Consider the following 13,733-nt stretch of genomic DNA (forward strand, 5'->3'; position numbering starts at 1 on the left):
ATCATTAATTTATTGAGTTACGATTGTCTATCGTCACAATGAAATCAGTGATGTTTGTACTGGTAGACAGCGTGTATCGATACATTTTCTTCAACAGTATTCTTAATGTTCTATGATATTAATAAAGATAATAATAGACGCACACGAAGCATAGTTTGATTTTTTAAATTAAATATATGTTTATTATCAATCTTGTAAAAACATTCAAGGACATGTCTTATTCTTGCAATTCTTTTGAGTTGATTATTTACTAATTATATAATCGAAATAAATCATGGCGAAGACTTATTTAAATCCAGTTACGACTAAAGACGATTATAAGTATTTAATGGGCATGATTTCGTATGATTATCTTATCTATTTCGGTTCATTCTGAGGTTGTAAAATACGATAAGATAAGTTGGAAATTTAGGCAGTCTGTTAACCTCTACACTATATGACGTATGTGACGCATATGTACATTAATATTAAGACCTCTTTCGAGAGATAACAAGACGGTCTCTAGCGTGATACAAAAAAATGTGGACTTTATCAAGTTGTTACAAATTCAGTCAAAACAGTTCAGCAACTGTAATTATATATATGCATTAGATCGAGCAATTTATAATTTTGTACTTGAAAAGATAGTATATTTTTTAAATCGCACGTTTGATTAAATATGTCGATACTTGAGCTAGTAATTGTTGATATCAATAGTGATAATACAGACCGTGTAGCGAAGTGCACGTGTGTTTTGATTGTGACTTTAAGTGAAAATGAGGTGTAACATAACAATTAAAACATTTTTTTTTATATCAACATTTGCGATGTTGATATTTTTATATTTATCATTAAAAGAGGTTAAAAGCACTCATTTCAGTTTATTCAACAGTAAGATACAGAATGTAGAAGAAACAGTGGAAAAATTGATCGAGAAATTAGAAGAATCAAAAGTAATAGAAAATTTCACAACAAATGGCATACATAAAATGAAATACATCTTGCAATGGACATCGCCTAGAAATGTTCCTTTTGTGTATATGGGAAAGGGGCAGCAAGGTTTTATAGAAAGGAATTGTAGTTACACTAACTGTTTCGTTACAAGTGATCGAAATTATCTCGGCGATTACACGAAATTCGATGTGATTGCATTCGCAGGACCTGAAATAGTACACGCATCTAAATATACGTTACCAAACAAGAGATCCCCGCATCAGAAATTTGCATTTGCAAGTATAGAATCACCTGATTATTATCCAGTTTGTTCTGACAAACTAGATAATTTCTTTAACTGGACTTGGACTTTCAAACTTGATTCAGATGCTAGATGGGGATATGTGGTTGTTCGAGATTCAAATAATACCATTATAGGACCAAATACTGAAATGCATTGGTTAAAGCTGGAACAAGTGGATCCCGTCAGCAACGAATTCAAAGAAAAGTTAAAAACTAAAACAAAAGCAGCGGCTTGGTTTGTCTCCAACTGCCATTCAAGGAGCGGCAGAGAAAATTATGCCCACGAATTGAATGATCAATTAAAAAAGTATAAACTAAGTGTCGATATTTATGGTCGTTGTGGATCTTTGAAGTGCCCTCCTGAAAAACACGGTGAATGTGTCAAAATGATTCAAACTGATTATTATTTTTATTTATCATTTGAGAATTCTCTTGCTGAGGATTACGTTACTGAAAAACTATTGACAAGCTTAGAAAACAATGCTGTGCCAATTGTTTTTGGTGCTGCTAACTATACAAGGTAATTTATTATTAAATTTATTATAGAGAAAGATTATGTTAAATGGATTATTTTACATATTCAATTATTACTAATTAATTTTCCCTATCACTGTTATTATTATCATTTGTACTTATAGATAATAATCATTCAATCAGACTAATACAAATAAGCTAAAAGTTAGCTTATGTTAAAGTAATCAATGTTCATATTTAATCCTAAACTGTTTAAATATTGTGCGATAATGGTTCATTTACATAATTCAAGATGATTTGAAATCAAACTAATTTCTTTTGATATATTTTTTCAACTCTAAACATTAATATTTCAGTTTCTCACAAATTAATTCGTTTGTAGTTGAGAAAAATATGGTAATGAAATTGTTTGATTTATTGCCTTTTTTTTGTGTCGTAGTAACTAACTGGAGTATTCTTATTTATTATCTCTTATTTTAAATATCTATTTACACATAATTGACCATCACGTTACTTAAACATGTCAACTAGTTAGTGACCATACGACGCAATAGTTTGTTTACATTTTAACTTTTTTCTAAAAACGATTTGGCCTTTTAAAGCTTGGCATCAAACGATTCATACCTGTATATAATTGGTAATTCTTGACATTTAGCAATAAGTAAATGTTTATAAATAATTATAGTAATAATAAATATTAGACAACATTACATACATTACTCCGATCCCAATGTAAGTAGCTAAAGCACTTGTGTTATGGAAAATTAAAAATAACGACGGTACCAGAAGTACCTGGACCCAAAACCACATAGAAAAATAATGAACTTTTTCTACATTGACTCGGCCATGTACACATACTATTACTACAACCATGGATATTTGTCAATTGATACTGAGTCATTTTGAAATTATAGCATCTTCAGTTTGTGATATTCGAGTTTCTTGTGTTATTATATTAATACACTAAAACATTAAAGCTGCTAATTTCAATTCATTAGTAATTCTTCCATCAAACACAAATTAGGAAATACCATTTTGTATTTGTAATTTCAAGCACATGAGTCATTATCTTATCTTAGATTCAAAGAGACTTTGTACGGCTCGGGCACAGGTAGAGATACGAGCCTTCCTAATGTATAAATATCTAATATTATTTTTCCTGTGATGATAAAATCAGAGTAAATCACTGTGCAAAGTACAAAATGAATGAAATATACTTTATTGAACACAACAAACATTTAGATATATATTAAACACAGAAAAAAAGTAAAATAAAATTAGTAAAATACAAAAACAAAAAAGAAAATATTGATAAATTGTGTCTAGTGAGTCTAATTATCTATCTCTTTCAGACAACCCAAATAACAACAACAAAGTAATAAGGGACCTAGTTTGTGCATTCATAATGTTACATAGATCATTATTTTGTCTGTTATAGGTTCATGCCTGATGGAATATATCTGAATGCAAGACAATTAAGCGCTGAAAAGATGGCTGAGAAAATGAACGAGCTAATACTTAATCCCGATCTCTACGCAGAATATTTTAGATGGAAGAATCACTACTCGTATCATCGTCGATCAAAAACCGTAGAAACTGATGACTACTGTAGATTTTGTTCCATGCTGAATGATGAAGATTTGGTCAAAAGAATATCAACGTATCCTAATTTTAGGAAGTGGTGGGATCCACCAAATCGTTGTTGATTTAAGTATGTTTTTATGTACATTTGTGACATTTTATAGTCTGAATTTAATTGTTGTTAATTGTTGTATCAGCAAGATAAACGAACTGACTGATGTATTAATAATAAATAAAATGTGACACAAAATAATAAAAAGTAACGAGCAATTAATGTGAGTTTAAGAATTAATAAAAAAAGTATAAATATATATTTTATTGGTTAAGTTTTTTTATACAACATATTGTATTAAAATGTTTAAATCCGCGAATCTATATAGTAAAAATTACGACATACATGTTTTGCCCAATCGTAGTGGAATTTTGACAGGGTAATAAATCTCCGCATTGAAAATCACTTGCATTATAATCTCAATACATTTTGTTTATCGCTTAACTTTATTTATACCAAAAAGAGTGTTTTCTGTTGTAATGTGTTAAAAGGTGTTAGAATAAGAAATAAAATGTATTTTTTTTAATTAATTTTGTTCTAACTTTTTTAACCCATGCATTATATAAATAATGTTACGTACATACATACATATTGTATATGATCAGTGTTGGACGAAAAAATAAGTTATGATGTACTTTTAAAAATCGATTCGTTATCAATCTTTATATTATTAGTTGATTTTTAAATGTGTCAGTCGTGACAGAGGCAATTGAACAGTTGGTTTGTTTACCTGTTTAGCATAGTTCCTACGAGATGTTTCAAATATGCTCGACAAACATAGCGAGTGTAAACGTAGACGCGTTTAGTGGTCACCGAGGAATCGAAGAGAAATGAAAAACAATATTTTCACAAAAGTTGTTACCTACTGTTTCGTAACTGCAATTTTATTATTTCTATATAAATTATTTATTGATCTAAAATATACAAATGACACACCAAGAGTCGAAATCGTAATAGAAAATAGAGAAAAAGTTGAAATTGTTACTGAAAGTGATACCAAATCGAAGCTAAAGTATATTTTACAATGGACCTCACCAAAAAATGTTCCATTCGTGTACATGGGTCAAGGACGACAAGGATTCATAGACAGGAACTGTTCTTTCACCAACTGTTTCGTAACACCCAATGAATCATATCTAGGTGATTATACAAAATTTGATGTGATTGCATTTGCCGGGCCGGAAGTACGGTTTATGACGCGACAAGGTTTTTTTGATCGCTTACCCAAAAGAAGATCACCACATCAGAAATATGTTTTCGCTAGTATCGAATCCGCAGAAAATTATCCAGTCTGTACTGATACATTCGATGGCTTTTTTAATTGGACGTGGACTTATAAATTAGATTCCGACGCGAAATGGGGATACATTGTGATACGTGATTCCACGCATAAAATAGTGGGACCTAAGAAAAATATGCATTGGATGAAATTAGAAGATATGGATCCTGTTAGTGAAAATTTAAGAAAAATATTGAGTCAAAAAACTAGGGCCGCTGCTTGGTTTATATCTAATTGTTATTCAAGAAGTGGACGAGAAATATTTGTTCAGAGATTACAAAAGCGACTCGAGAAATACGCCCTAGATGTTGATATTTATGGTGAATGCGGCTCTATGACGTGTCCTCGTGATAGAGACGATGAATGCAATAAACTAATTGAGAGAGATTATTATTTTTATCTTTCTTTCGAAAATTCGTTTGCTGAAGATTATGTGACGGAAAAATTATTGCACCCATTAAAGAATAACGCAGTGCCAATCGTATACGGCGGAGCGAATTACACGAGGTATATTTATTTTCAACACTTAAGATTTGATTTAATTTATTTGTAATTATACACTTAACTTTTCAATTTATTACTTGAATATAAACTTTATTTTCTATCATAATGGTGTTAAATTACTTATTATAATTACTCTAAATTTGATAATGTTAGGTATTATAAATGTAAATATCTTATGACTGATGATTCGGTCGCGACTTTGCTTGTCTTGTTTCAAATAAGCCTTTGTCCTGTCTTGGAGCTCGGATTTGCTTCCTACCAGATTTCATCAAATTCAGTTCAGTTCGTAAAAGAGCGACATGCAGACAAAGATACTTTTACATTTATAATATTTATATAGATAACCGCAATTCGGCCTAAATCACTAAAATACAATTGCAGATTTATGCCTGATGGAATATATCTGAATGCAAGAGAGTTGGGTCCAGAAAAACTAGCTCTTAAAATGAACGAAATAATAAAAGATCCGGAAATGTATGCTGGTTTCTTTAAATGGAAAAATCATTATTCCTATTACGGCAGACACGAGAGCATCGAAACGAATGACTACTGTAGATTCTGCTCGATGCTCAACGAAGAAGACTTGGTTAATACGACATCGGTTTACGAGAAATTTCGAAGCTGGTGGGACCCACCGCATCGTTGCTGAAGAATCGCGCTGCCATAGACGCTTTAATGTAATATGTATGTAAATTTATTTGGTGACAATTAGGTGAATGTAATAAGTGCGTTTAATTTAATTTTTTTAAGGAGAATATTGGTGAATTATAATTTCACTTCAGGATATTATACACTGCATATAATCATAATAACTACCAAAGCCGGATATTATTTTCATTTTACAGAAATAATAGTGATGAGTATTTGTCATTGTAAAGTTTTTTTTTTTTGTTTTATATAAAAGGTTGGCGGACGAACATATGGGCCACCTGATGGTAAGTGGTCACCATCAACCATAGACAATGACGCTGTATTAATAGTACATATTAACTATTCCTTATATCGTCAATGCGCCACCAACCTTGGGAACTAAGATTCTATGTCCCTTGTGCCTGTAGTAACACTGGCTCACTCAACCTTCAAACCGAACCAGTTAAAGTTTTTTAATAATCTTACATGAAGGTTTTGATGATTCGCTGATCATATCTGTGTCCCGTTTTTTGCATAGTAAGGTATATTATCACTTTGCAATGAAAACTGACAAACAAAAACCGAAGATTCATCTTTAGAACCGACTTGAATTCGTACCATTTATCTCTCATAGTATGAATATACCGATTGTATATATCTTAGAAGAAAGTCTTGTATGACAATATATTTTGGCATTTGAGAAAAATATATTTAATATTTTTTATTTAAGCCGAGAAGGAAAATGATATATTATGTTTGTATATAATTTTATTATTCAATACTTCTGTTGACGTAATTTCAATCTCATGTTACCGGATGAGAAAATCGTATGTCGCACAACGGTTTGCATTTGCGATGTATTGTCAAAGATTTATTACTGCAGCGCTATTCTGTAAGAACAAACTCGTAACTCACCGCAAAACATCACTGTGAATATCATAATTTTATATGCAATATTGACGATAATTTTTTAGGCCACACGTATCAAAATGGCGTAACATCTTTAGTCGAAAGTCATATAATGAGTCATATCATCATGAGCTGAGAAGTGAATTCTTACAGAATCACACTGCTAGTTTTAATAGGATATATAATATGTTTAATCTATACAGAGTTGTGTGAAGTTTGTATTACATTTTTACTGTATAGTTTTTATATATTGTAAGTTTAATGAAAGCAGTTTTAATAATGGTTTTTATTCGACGTATTTAAATTAGCAGAACGTCATTAATACGATAAGAAAATACTCTCTACGTATTGTTTCATGTTTAATATTTTTATAATAATTATTCATGATCTTTGGGAGTAAGATACTTCTAAAGATCAGGAGTATTGATGTAAATTAATTCAGGATTTTAAGGCAGGTGTACATGAAATGTCGCATAAATAAATATAATTTATTTATAGAATTTTACCATAAAAATATATTTGGTCTAACTACAGATTATAATTACTTACTGTACCTATTTCAATTACTTTATGTTTTAAAATATTTCAAAGACGAAGAGATATAAATAAATACAAATAAATATAAAATCAAAAACAATTTTATTTCCTTGTATTTATTCTTCCTTTAATTTATCTTGAAATAGTTAGTTATTCACCAACCGCTTTCGATTGGATTCGTAGTAAAATTTATATTTATATAAGATACGCTTAATTTTTAAGTGATAATTATTCTTATCTATAAAAAGAGAACGCGAATTATTTGAGTTTGTTTGTGACTATGTTTATATAGAAAATAAACTGTGATGATACATCATCTTTTATTCAAATTCTTTCTTCATTTGAAGTGTACCTACATACCCAAAATTATGAATGTAGAGGACGCATTTTGTATATTTGTTATAAAGACAATTTTAAATCCCACCTTTGATTTGATTATATTTATTAGGTTGGGGAATGTGCAAAAAGACCTGATGACTAGTGGTCACCATCGTACACAGATATTGGCTCCGTTAGAAATATTAATCAACTCTTATTTCATCAAAATGTGACCTAAGGTTGGAACTAAGATGTTATGTTTCCTGTATCTGTAGTTACACAAGCTGGGATGAACTTGAGTAAGGGTAATTACCCTTCAAAGAACACAAAAACATCAACAACTGCTTGGCAGCAGGCTTAAAGATACCTGAATTCCAGATGATCATAGGTTATTTATTGTGCTTATATATATATATATATATATATATATATATATATTTATATCATTTATAATATAAGTCGTGCATCTTAAAAACTTATATTCATTTATAGCTTAGACATTTCATTGCTATAATATAAATACTTTGAGTTACTATAATAAAAATCTTTGAGTTGGTAAAAATTAAGAAATGAAATTGTGGATATGATAGTGCAAATTAATAAAGACATTAATACCGATACTAAAAAATAAAGACAGCAGATCAATTTCTCAGTTAGGCCTAACGAACAGTGAGTTATTAATGAAGTCACACATACATACATATGTACAAATATTTTTTGATTACTTAACATAACCCAAGTGCTAATGCTCCAACAGATTATTTTCCTTCGCACGTTGCAGGTACAGAGAAATTCTCATACAAATCATAGTTAATAAAGATGACTGTATAGACAATATCATGATACTCTGTAAATTGTGTTCTTTGAATATAAAATACACTACAAGAATTATTGTTTGGATTTGCTTGAAACGCACTAGAATAAAATTATTAGTATAAATAATTTTAACACAATACTAAGGCACTGTATTTATAATAGCTGTACAAGAAATCGTCGCTGCTCTTTTGTCAATAAAAATAGAGAACATGGAATGGTTGAACAAACTGTAGAAGCAGATAATCTTACTTCAAAGAAGGTGAATCTGTTTATGCACAGATTGACAGAACAGCGGGGTATGATAAAATGAAACCAGCTATTATATACAGCTAACAACCCGTATGCACTTACACAATGAATAGCAGCAGTAATTATGGATAATCACCCTAGTTCCAATAGAGTACATTTTAAAATATTATGCGGACCTCACCTTATAGAAATATCGTCACCAGAGCCTGTGTGCTCTTCACAGCTGTAAATACAAATGGTTTGCTTTTGTTAACAGCGAAGTATTAAATTGATTTCTTGTTTCTGAGTCTGTTATAACAGTTTGATTTTTTGCCATTTAACCAAATCGTGATAAGCGTGTTAAAAATCAAATATTACAAACTACATTAACTTGATTAAAAATTTTAATTATGTTGACTAAAACAAATCGTTTTTTTGTTAAATCGTTAAGTTAAAGAGTTTGAGTCTCGAAGAAATTATTGACTCGAGGATTAAAAGTGCCAGTGAGTGAGGGTTTTTCCTGCGCGCCCTTAGGAAGGGACAAATGCGGGTCTCGAGGTTACCCTACCTACCCGGGCTGTTCCTCCCCGGTAGCCTCAGCTACCGCATCATCTAATTTTGACCCGATGGGTCAGGGTCCTTGGACCCAGTGGTTAATATTGCCAGTGTTAAATTCAGTGTAAATGGAATAGAGGGCGCATTGTTGCACCAACTTAATATTCCTACTGTGATTTTTTCTAATTTCATTGACCATTCCAAATGTGACTGAAATATATAATGGTACAACAACGTTATTTATCTCTGTACATCATTTTAAAACTATATGTTTAGTCAAACCGCATTTTGATTAGATATATTCTGAATTTAAACAATATCTTGTTTAGTTAAACATTATATGCATATTGTTATATTTATGACAGTCCAATTTCGACAATACATTACAAGTACGTGATAAGGGAATCTAAATTAAAAATTTAAATTTTAATTAAATTAACAAATTTTAACCTTATAATATTATTGCAGACGATAATTTACAGACTGTATTCTTATATGCATATTTGTTTTTAAAGTGTTCTTGCATTACCATTCGAAAGAAAATACATTGATACATGTTGTATTATGTTTATTTCTGTGTTAGTATATATTGTTCTGTTGCACTTACATGGCATATGTAATTAGGTATATTGTGTATTAAATACAATTGCTTCAGTTATGTTTTGTAAAGAAACCATAAAGTGATGTGCTAGTTTGACGATGACTCGAAGTGAAAATGAGGTGTAATTTGTTGGTAAAACCTTTTTTTTACTTATCAACGATACTGATGTTAATCTTTCTATATATTTCATTTTACAATAACAAACAGATAGAACAAGAATCAGATGATAAATTGATATCCGAATTAGAAAAGAAATACGCGGAAATTTCTGCTGAAGACAGCATACCTGAAATGAAATACATATTGCAATGGACTTCACCTAATAACATACCTTTCAAATATTTGGGGAAAGGTCAAAAAGTATTCATAGACAGGCACTGCATTTATAATAACTGTTTTGTGACGAGTGACAGGTATTTACTCGGTGATTATACAAAGTTCGATGTAATTGCATTTGCTGGACCAGAAATAGTGCACGTTTCTAGAGAATCGTTACCGGATAAGAGATCACCGCATCAGAAATTTGTGTTTGCTAGTTTAGAATCGCCAGATTATTATCCAGTTTGTTCAGATAACTTGGATAATTTCTTTAACTGGACGTGGACTTACAAAGTTAACTCAGACGAAAGATGGGGCTATATGGTCGTGAGAAATGCAAGCAATGCAGTTGTAGGACCAAATGCGGAAATGCATTGGATACAATGGTCAGAAATGGATTCTGTATGCGACGATTTCAAAGCAAAGTTGAAAACGAAAACGAAAGCAGCGGCTTGGTTTGTTTCCAACTGTAATTCCAGAAGTGGGAGGGAACATTTTGTGAATAGATTAAACAAAGAATTAAAAAAGTATGACCTAAACGTTGATATTTATGGTCGCTGTGGACCACTAAAGTGTCCTCGGGATAAACACAAAGAATGTGTCAAAATGCTTGAAAAAGATTATTATTTTTATTTATCATTTGAGAATTCGTTTGCCGAGGATTACGTGACTGAAAAACTATTAACAAGCTTAAATAATAATGTTGTGCCAATTGTCTTCGGTGCTGCTAACTATACGAGGTAATTTTGTACCTTTATTATTCAATGATAAGCTATATTCACTGGCACAAAAAATATACCCACAATAACAGCATGTAAATTTCCCACTGCTGGGCTAAGGCCTCCTCGCCCTTTGAGGAGAAGGTATTTTGGAACATTTGGTGGAATATACATGTGGCAGAATTTCTACGATATTAGACACATGCAGGTTTCCTCACGATGTCTTTCTTCACCGCCGAGCACGAGATGAATTATAAACTGAATATTAATGTTCCAAACCTTCTCCTCAAAGGAAGAGGAGGCCTTAGCCCAGCGGTGTGAAGTGAAAATTATTTGACAGTTATTATATGTATTCATTTATTTTTTTTACAGATTCATGCCAGATGGTATGTACCTGAATGCAAGAGAATTGGGCCCAGTAAAGTTGGCCGAGAAAATGAACGAGCTTATATTAAATCCAGATCTCTATGCGGACTACTTCAGATGGAAGAATCACTATTCATATCATCATAAATCTGAAAGTAAAGAAACTGATGAATATTGTAGATTTTGTTCGATGCTAAATAACAAAGAATTGGTCCAAGAAATTACAACTTATCCTAACTTTAGGCAATGGTGGGACCCTCCTAATCGTTGTTGATTGAATTCGTTGTACAGCTTGTTTATATGTATATATTGTAGTTAATACTGCTAAATAAGTATCCGATATTTTTTTGTCCGTGTCTCAATACTTCCGCGCGCTAATTGCCACGATCTGGCTGTTGATGACGTAAATTAAATAAATGAATGATTTCACTTTTACATGTATGACAGCTAAATAAATATAATTATTGACTTATATTATATAAAATTTAAAGTGTTTAATATTCTATTTTTTAAGAATTATTTAAATAAATTGAATAAAATAAGATTATTAAATAATAATAATATTACACCATTATTACTTTTTAGTGCATATTTATTTGTTTTAAAATTGTACCTATTTTGTTTGAAGTCGGTTTGCCTTTTTGTTAAAATTTTTATTTATTTTTTTATTTTAAGTGAAGCTGATGTAAACAAACTATTTTTTCTTAATATGGATAGATTAAGCGTGCCCATTGTATGACTCAGAAACTACTTCGAGGACAATTTCAAAAGAAACTTGGGAATAAAGCAAAGATAGACTTTCGAATTCGACTTTCTTTTTAATAGATAGTTTGATTCAAGGGGATGGTTTGTATATATTGTGTGTACATGAACAACATAGTAAAGAAACACTGATAATTTTAGATGTTTGCAATGTAATGTCGTAAATAAACAAATTCTGTAGTATATTTAGTCTCAGTATTGCACCCGTGCAAATTCGGGGCGGGTAGCTAGTTGATTATTATATTCGACTATGATAATTACATGAACATTACCACGTTACGGAAGGTAACTCAAATATCCATATAATCTATAAATAAAAGATTTGGCAGAGTATCGCTAACATGCTCCTCAGAATTGTTCTGTTCCCTTCCATTCCGTTACTTTGTCATGGATCCTATACTCAGAATATTACCAAACTTTTAACAAACTACCCTTGAAGTATATCCTTTATAATGAAAGAAGAATCATCAAAATTGGTTGGCGCAATTTTGAGTTATTCACCTATTTATCACGCACATACACACACATATACATAATGCAAATTTAAGACTTATATCGTTTTCATATGTAAAAAGGAACCACACCGGAAGCACTAGCTTTCAAACCAAAAGAAATCTCATAATCGGTCCACCCAGTTAAAAATTATGAGGTAACAATTTTAAATAAACAAAAAATACAGACGAATTGATAACCTACTTCTTTTTGAAGTCGGTTAAAACAGAATTATACACAGGAATATTCTGGGATATGTACTAAACAAAACAAAATAATTATGTGACGTATGTATACTTTCCTAGTACGTGATTTGTTTTAATTTTGCTATGCTGTGCATTTCACCTGCATTTCTGGATAAGTCCTGACTATTGAATCAGTTTCCGAGATTTCTTGACGTTTACCAGATCTGATACTTTCCATAAACTTCATGAACCAAAACATTTTTTTAAAGAAGACTGATTGTTCTTCGGATACGAGTAAGCGTTCAAAATTTAAAATATTCAGTTAAAAATTATATCAAGCTATATAAATCTTTTAAAAAAATCGAATAGTCTCCAGAATACCTATGTTTATTAATTTTAAATACATACATTGCTGGTATACCAACCCTGAACAGACGAAATGGTCTAGTTGTTAGGGGTTTCAGTGGGTAAGAATGCCACTTAATTGAAATGCCCTCCGGGGCCAGTGTATCTTACGAAGTTAGTGTATTCAAGACTGCAAATTCAAACCCGGGCAAGCACCACTGGTATTTTCGTTTGTTGGATGTGTTGATACTTACAAAAGATGACGTGTATGTGTGTAGCGTATATGTCGTAGTGTATAATAAATAGTGACCAACAGTTGATCCCTAAGTTCTCACGCACTAGTAAAGTATATATAAATATGATTTTTTGGCGAGCATCAAAGGTCCTTTGTGAGATGGGCCAGATGTTAAGTGATCACCATCGCCTACATACTTTGGTGCTGGAAGTAATATTAACCATTCCTTACATACACTGCGCACAACTTTGGGAACTGCGATGTTATGTCTCTTGTGCCTGTAATTACCTAGCATTGTAATGCCTATTGTGTAAATATCTTGAGACGGGCTTTTACACAGCCTTATCACCAATTAATGTAGTATATATCTGCTAATAATCTAAGGTCAAAAGTTGGAAAAGCGTAGTGGAATAATCTTCAAAACTTAAACGAAGACAAGGTACAATGTGCAGTATCCATAACAATAGTATGAAACTTAAACAAAACTTCCCTGATGATATGATTCTCGCTTCTTTAAATAAAAAAATAAATAAATAGTTATAGTTTCTTGCAGTTTTTCGTTAACTTATTCTAACATTACATTTGATTTTTATGACGCAATTTTTACTTTTG

General features: G+C 31.2%; 3 protein-coding genes across 3 annotated transcripts; all 3 read left to right on the top strand.

Annotated features, from left to right (window-relative positions):
- Positions 1 to 449: 449 nt before the first annotated feature.
- LOC124530017 (alpha-(1,3)-fucosyltransferase C-like) lies at positions 450 to 3,844 on the top strand. Its single transcript, XM_047103990.1, has 2 exons — positions 450 to 1,735; positions 3,128 to 3,844. The coding sequence occupies exons 1-2, from the start codon at positions 756 to 758 to the stop codon at positions 3,393 to 3,395; spliced, it is 1,248 nt and encodes a 415-aa protein (XP_046959946.1). The 5' UTR covers positions 450 to 755; the 3' UTR covers positions 3,396 to 3,844.
- Positions 3,845 to 3,923: 79 nt separating this feature from the next.
- Positions 3,924 to 6,046, top strand: LOC124529765 (alpha-(1,3)-fucosyltransferase C-like). Its single transcript, XM_047103669.1, has 2 exons — positions 3,924 to 5,108; positions 5,487 to 6,046. The coding sequence occupies exons 1-2, from the start codon at positions 4,153 to 4,155 to the stop codon at positions 5,752 to 5,754; spliced, it is 1,224 nt and encodes a 407-aa protein (XP_046959625.1). The 5' UTR covers positions 3,924 to 4,152; the 3' UTR covers positions 5,755 to 6,046.
- Positions 6,047 to 8,754: 2,708 nt separating this feature from the next.
- LOC124530069 (alpha-(1,3)-fucosyltransferase C-like) lies at positions 8,755 to 11,646 on the top strand. Its single transcript, XM_047104057.1, has 2 exons — positions 8,755 to 10,757; positions 11,109 to 11,646. The coding sequence occupies exons 1-2, from the start codon at positions 9,814 to 9,816 to the stop codon at positions 11,374 to 11,376; spliced, it is 1,212 nt and encodes a 403-aa protein (XP_046960013.1). The 5' UTR covers positions 8,755 to 9,813; the 3' UTR covers positions 11,377 to 11,646.
- Positions 11,647 to 13,733: the final 2,087 nt, after the last annotated feature.

The sequence above is a fragment of the Vanessa cardui genome, chromosome 5 (assembly GCF_905220365.1).
Source record: "Vanessa cardui chromosome 5, ilVanCard2.1, whole genome shotgun sequence".
Classification (NCBI taxonomy): Eukaryota; Metazoa; Arthropoda; class Insecta; order Lepidoptera; family Nymphalidae; genus Vanessa; species Vanessa cardui.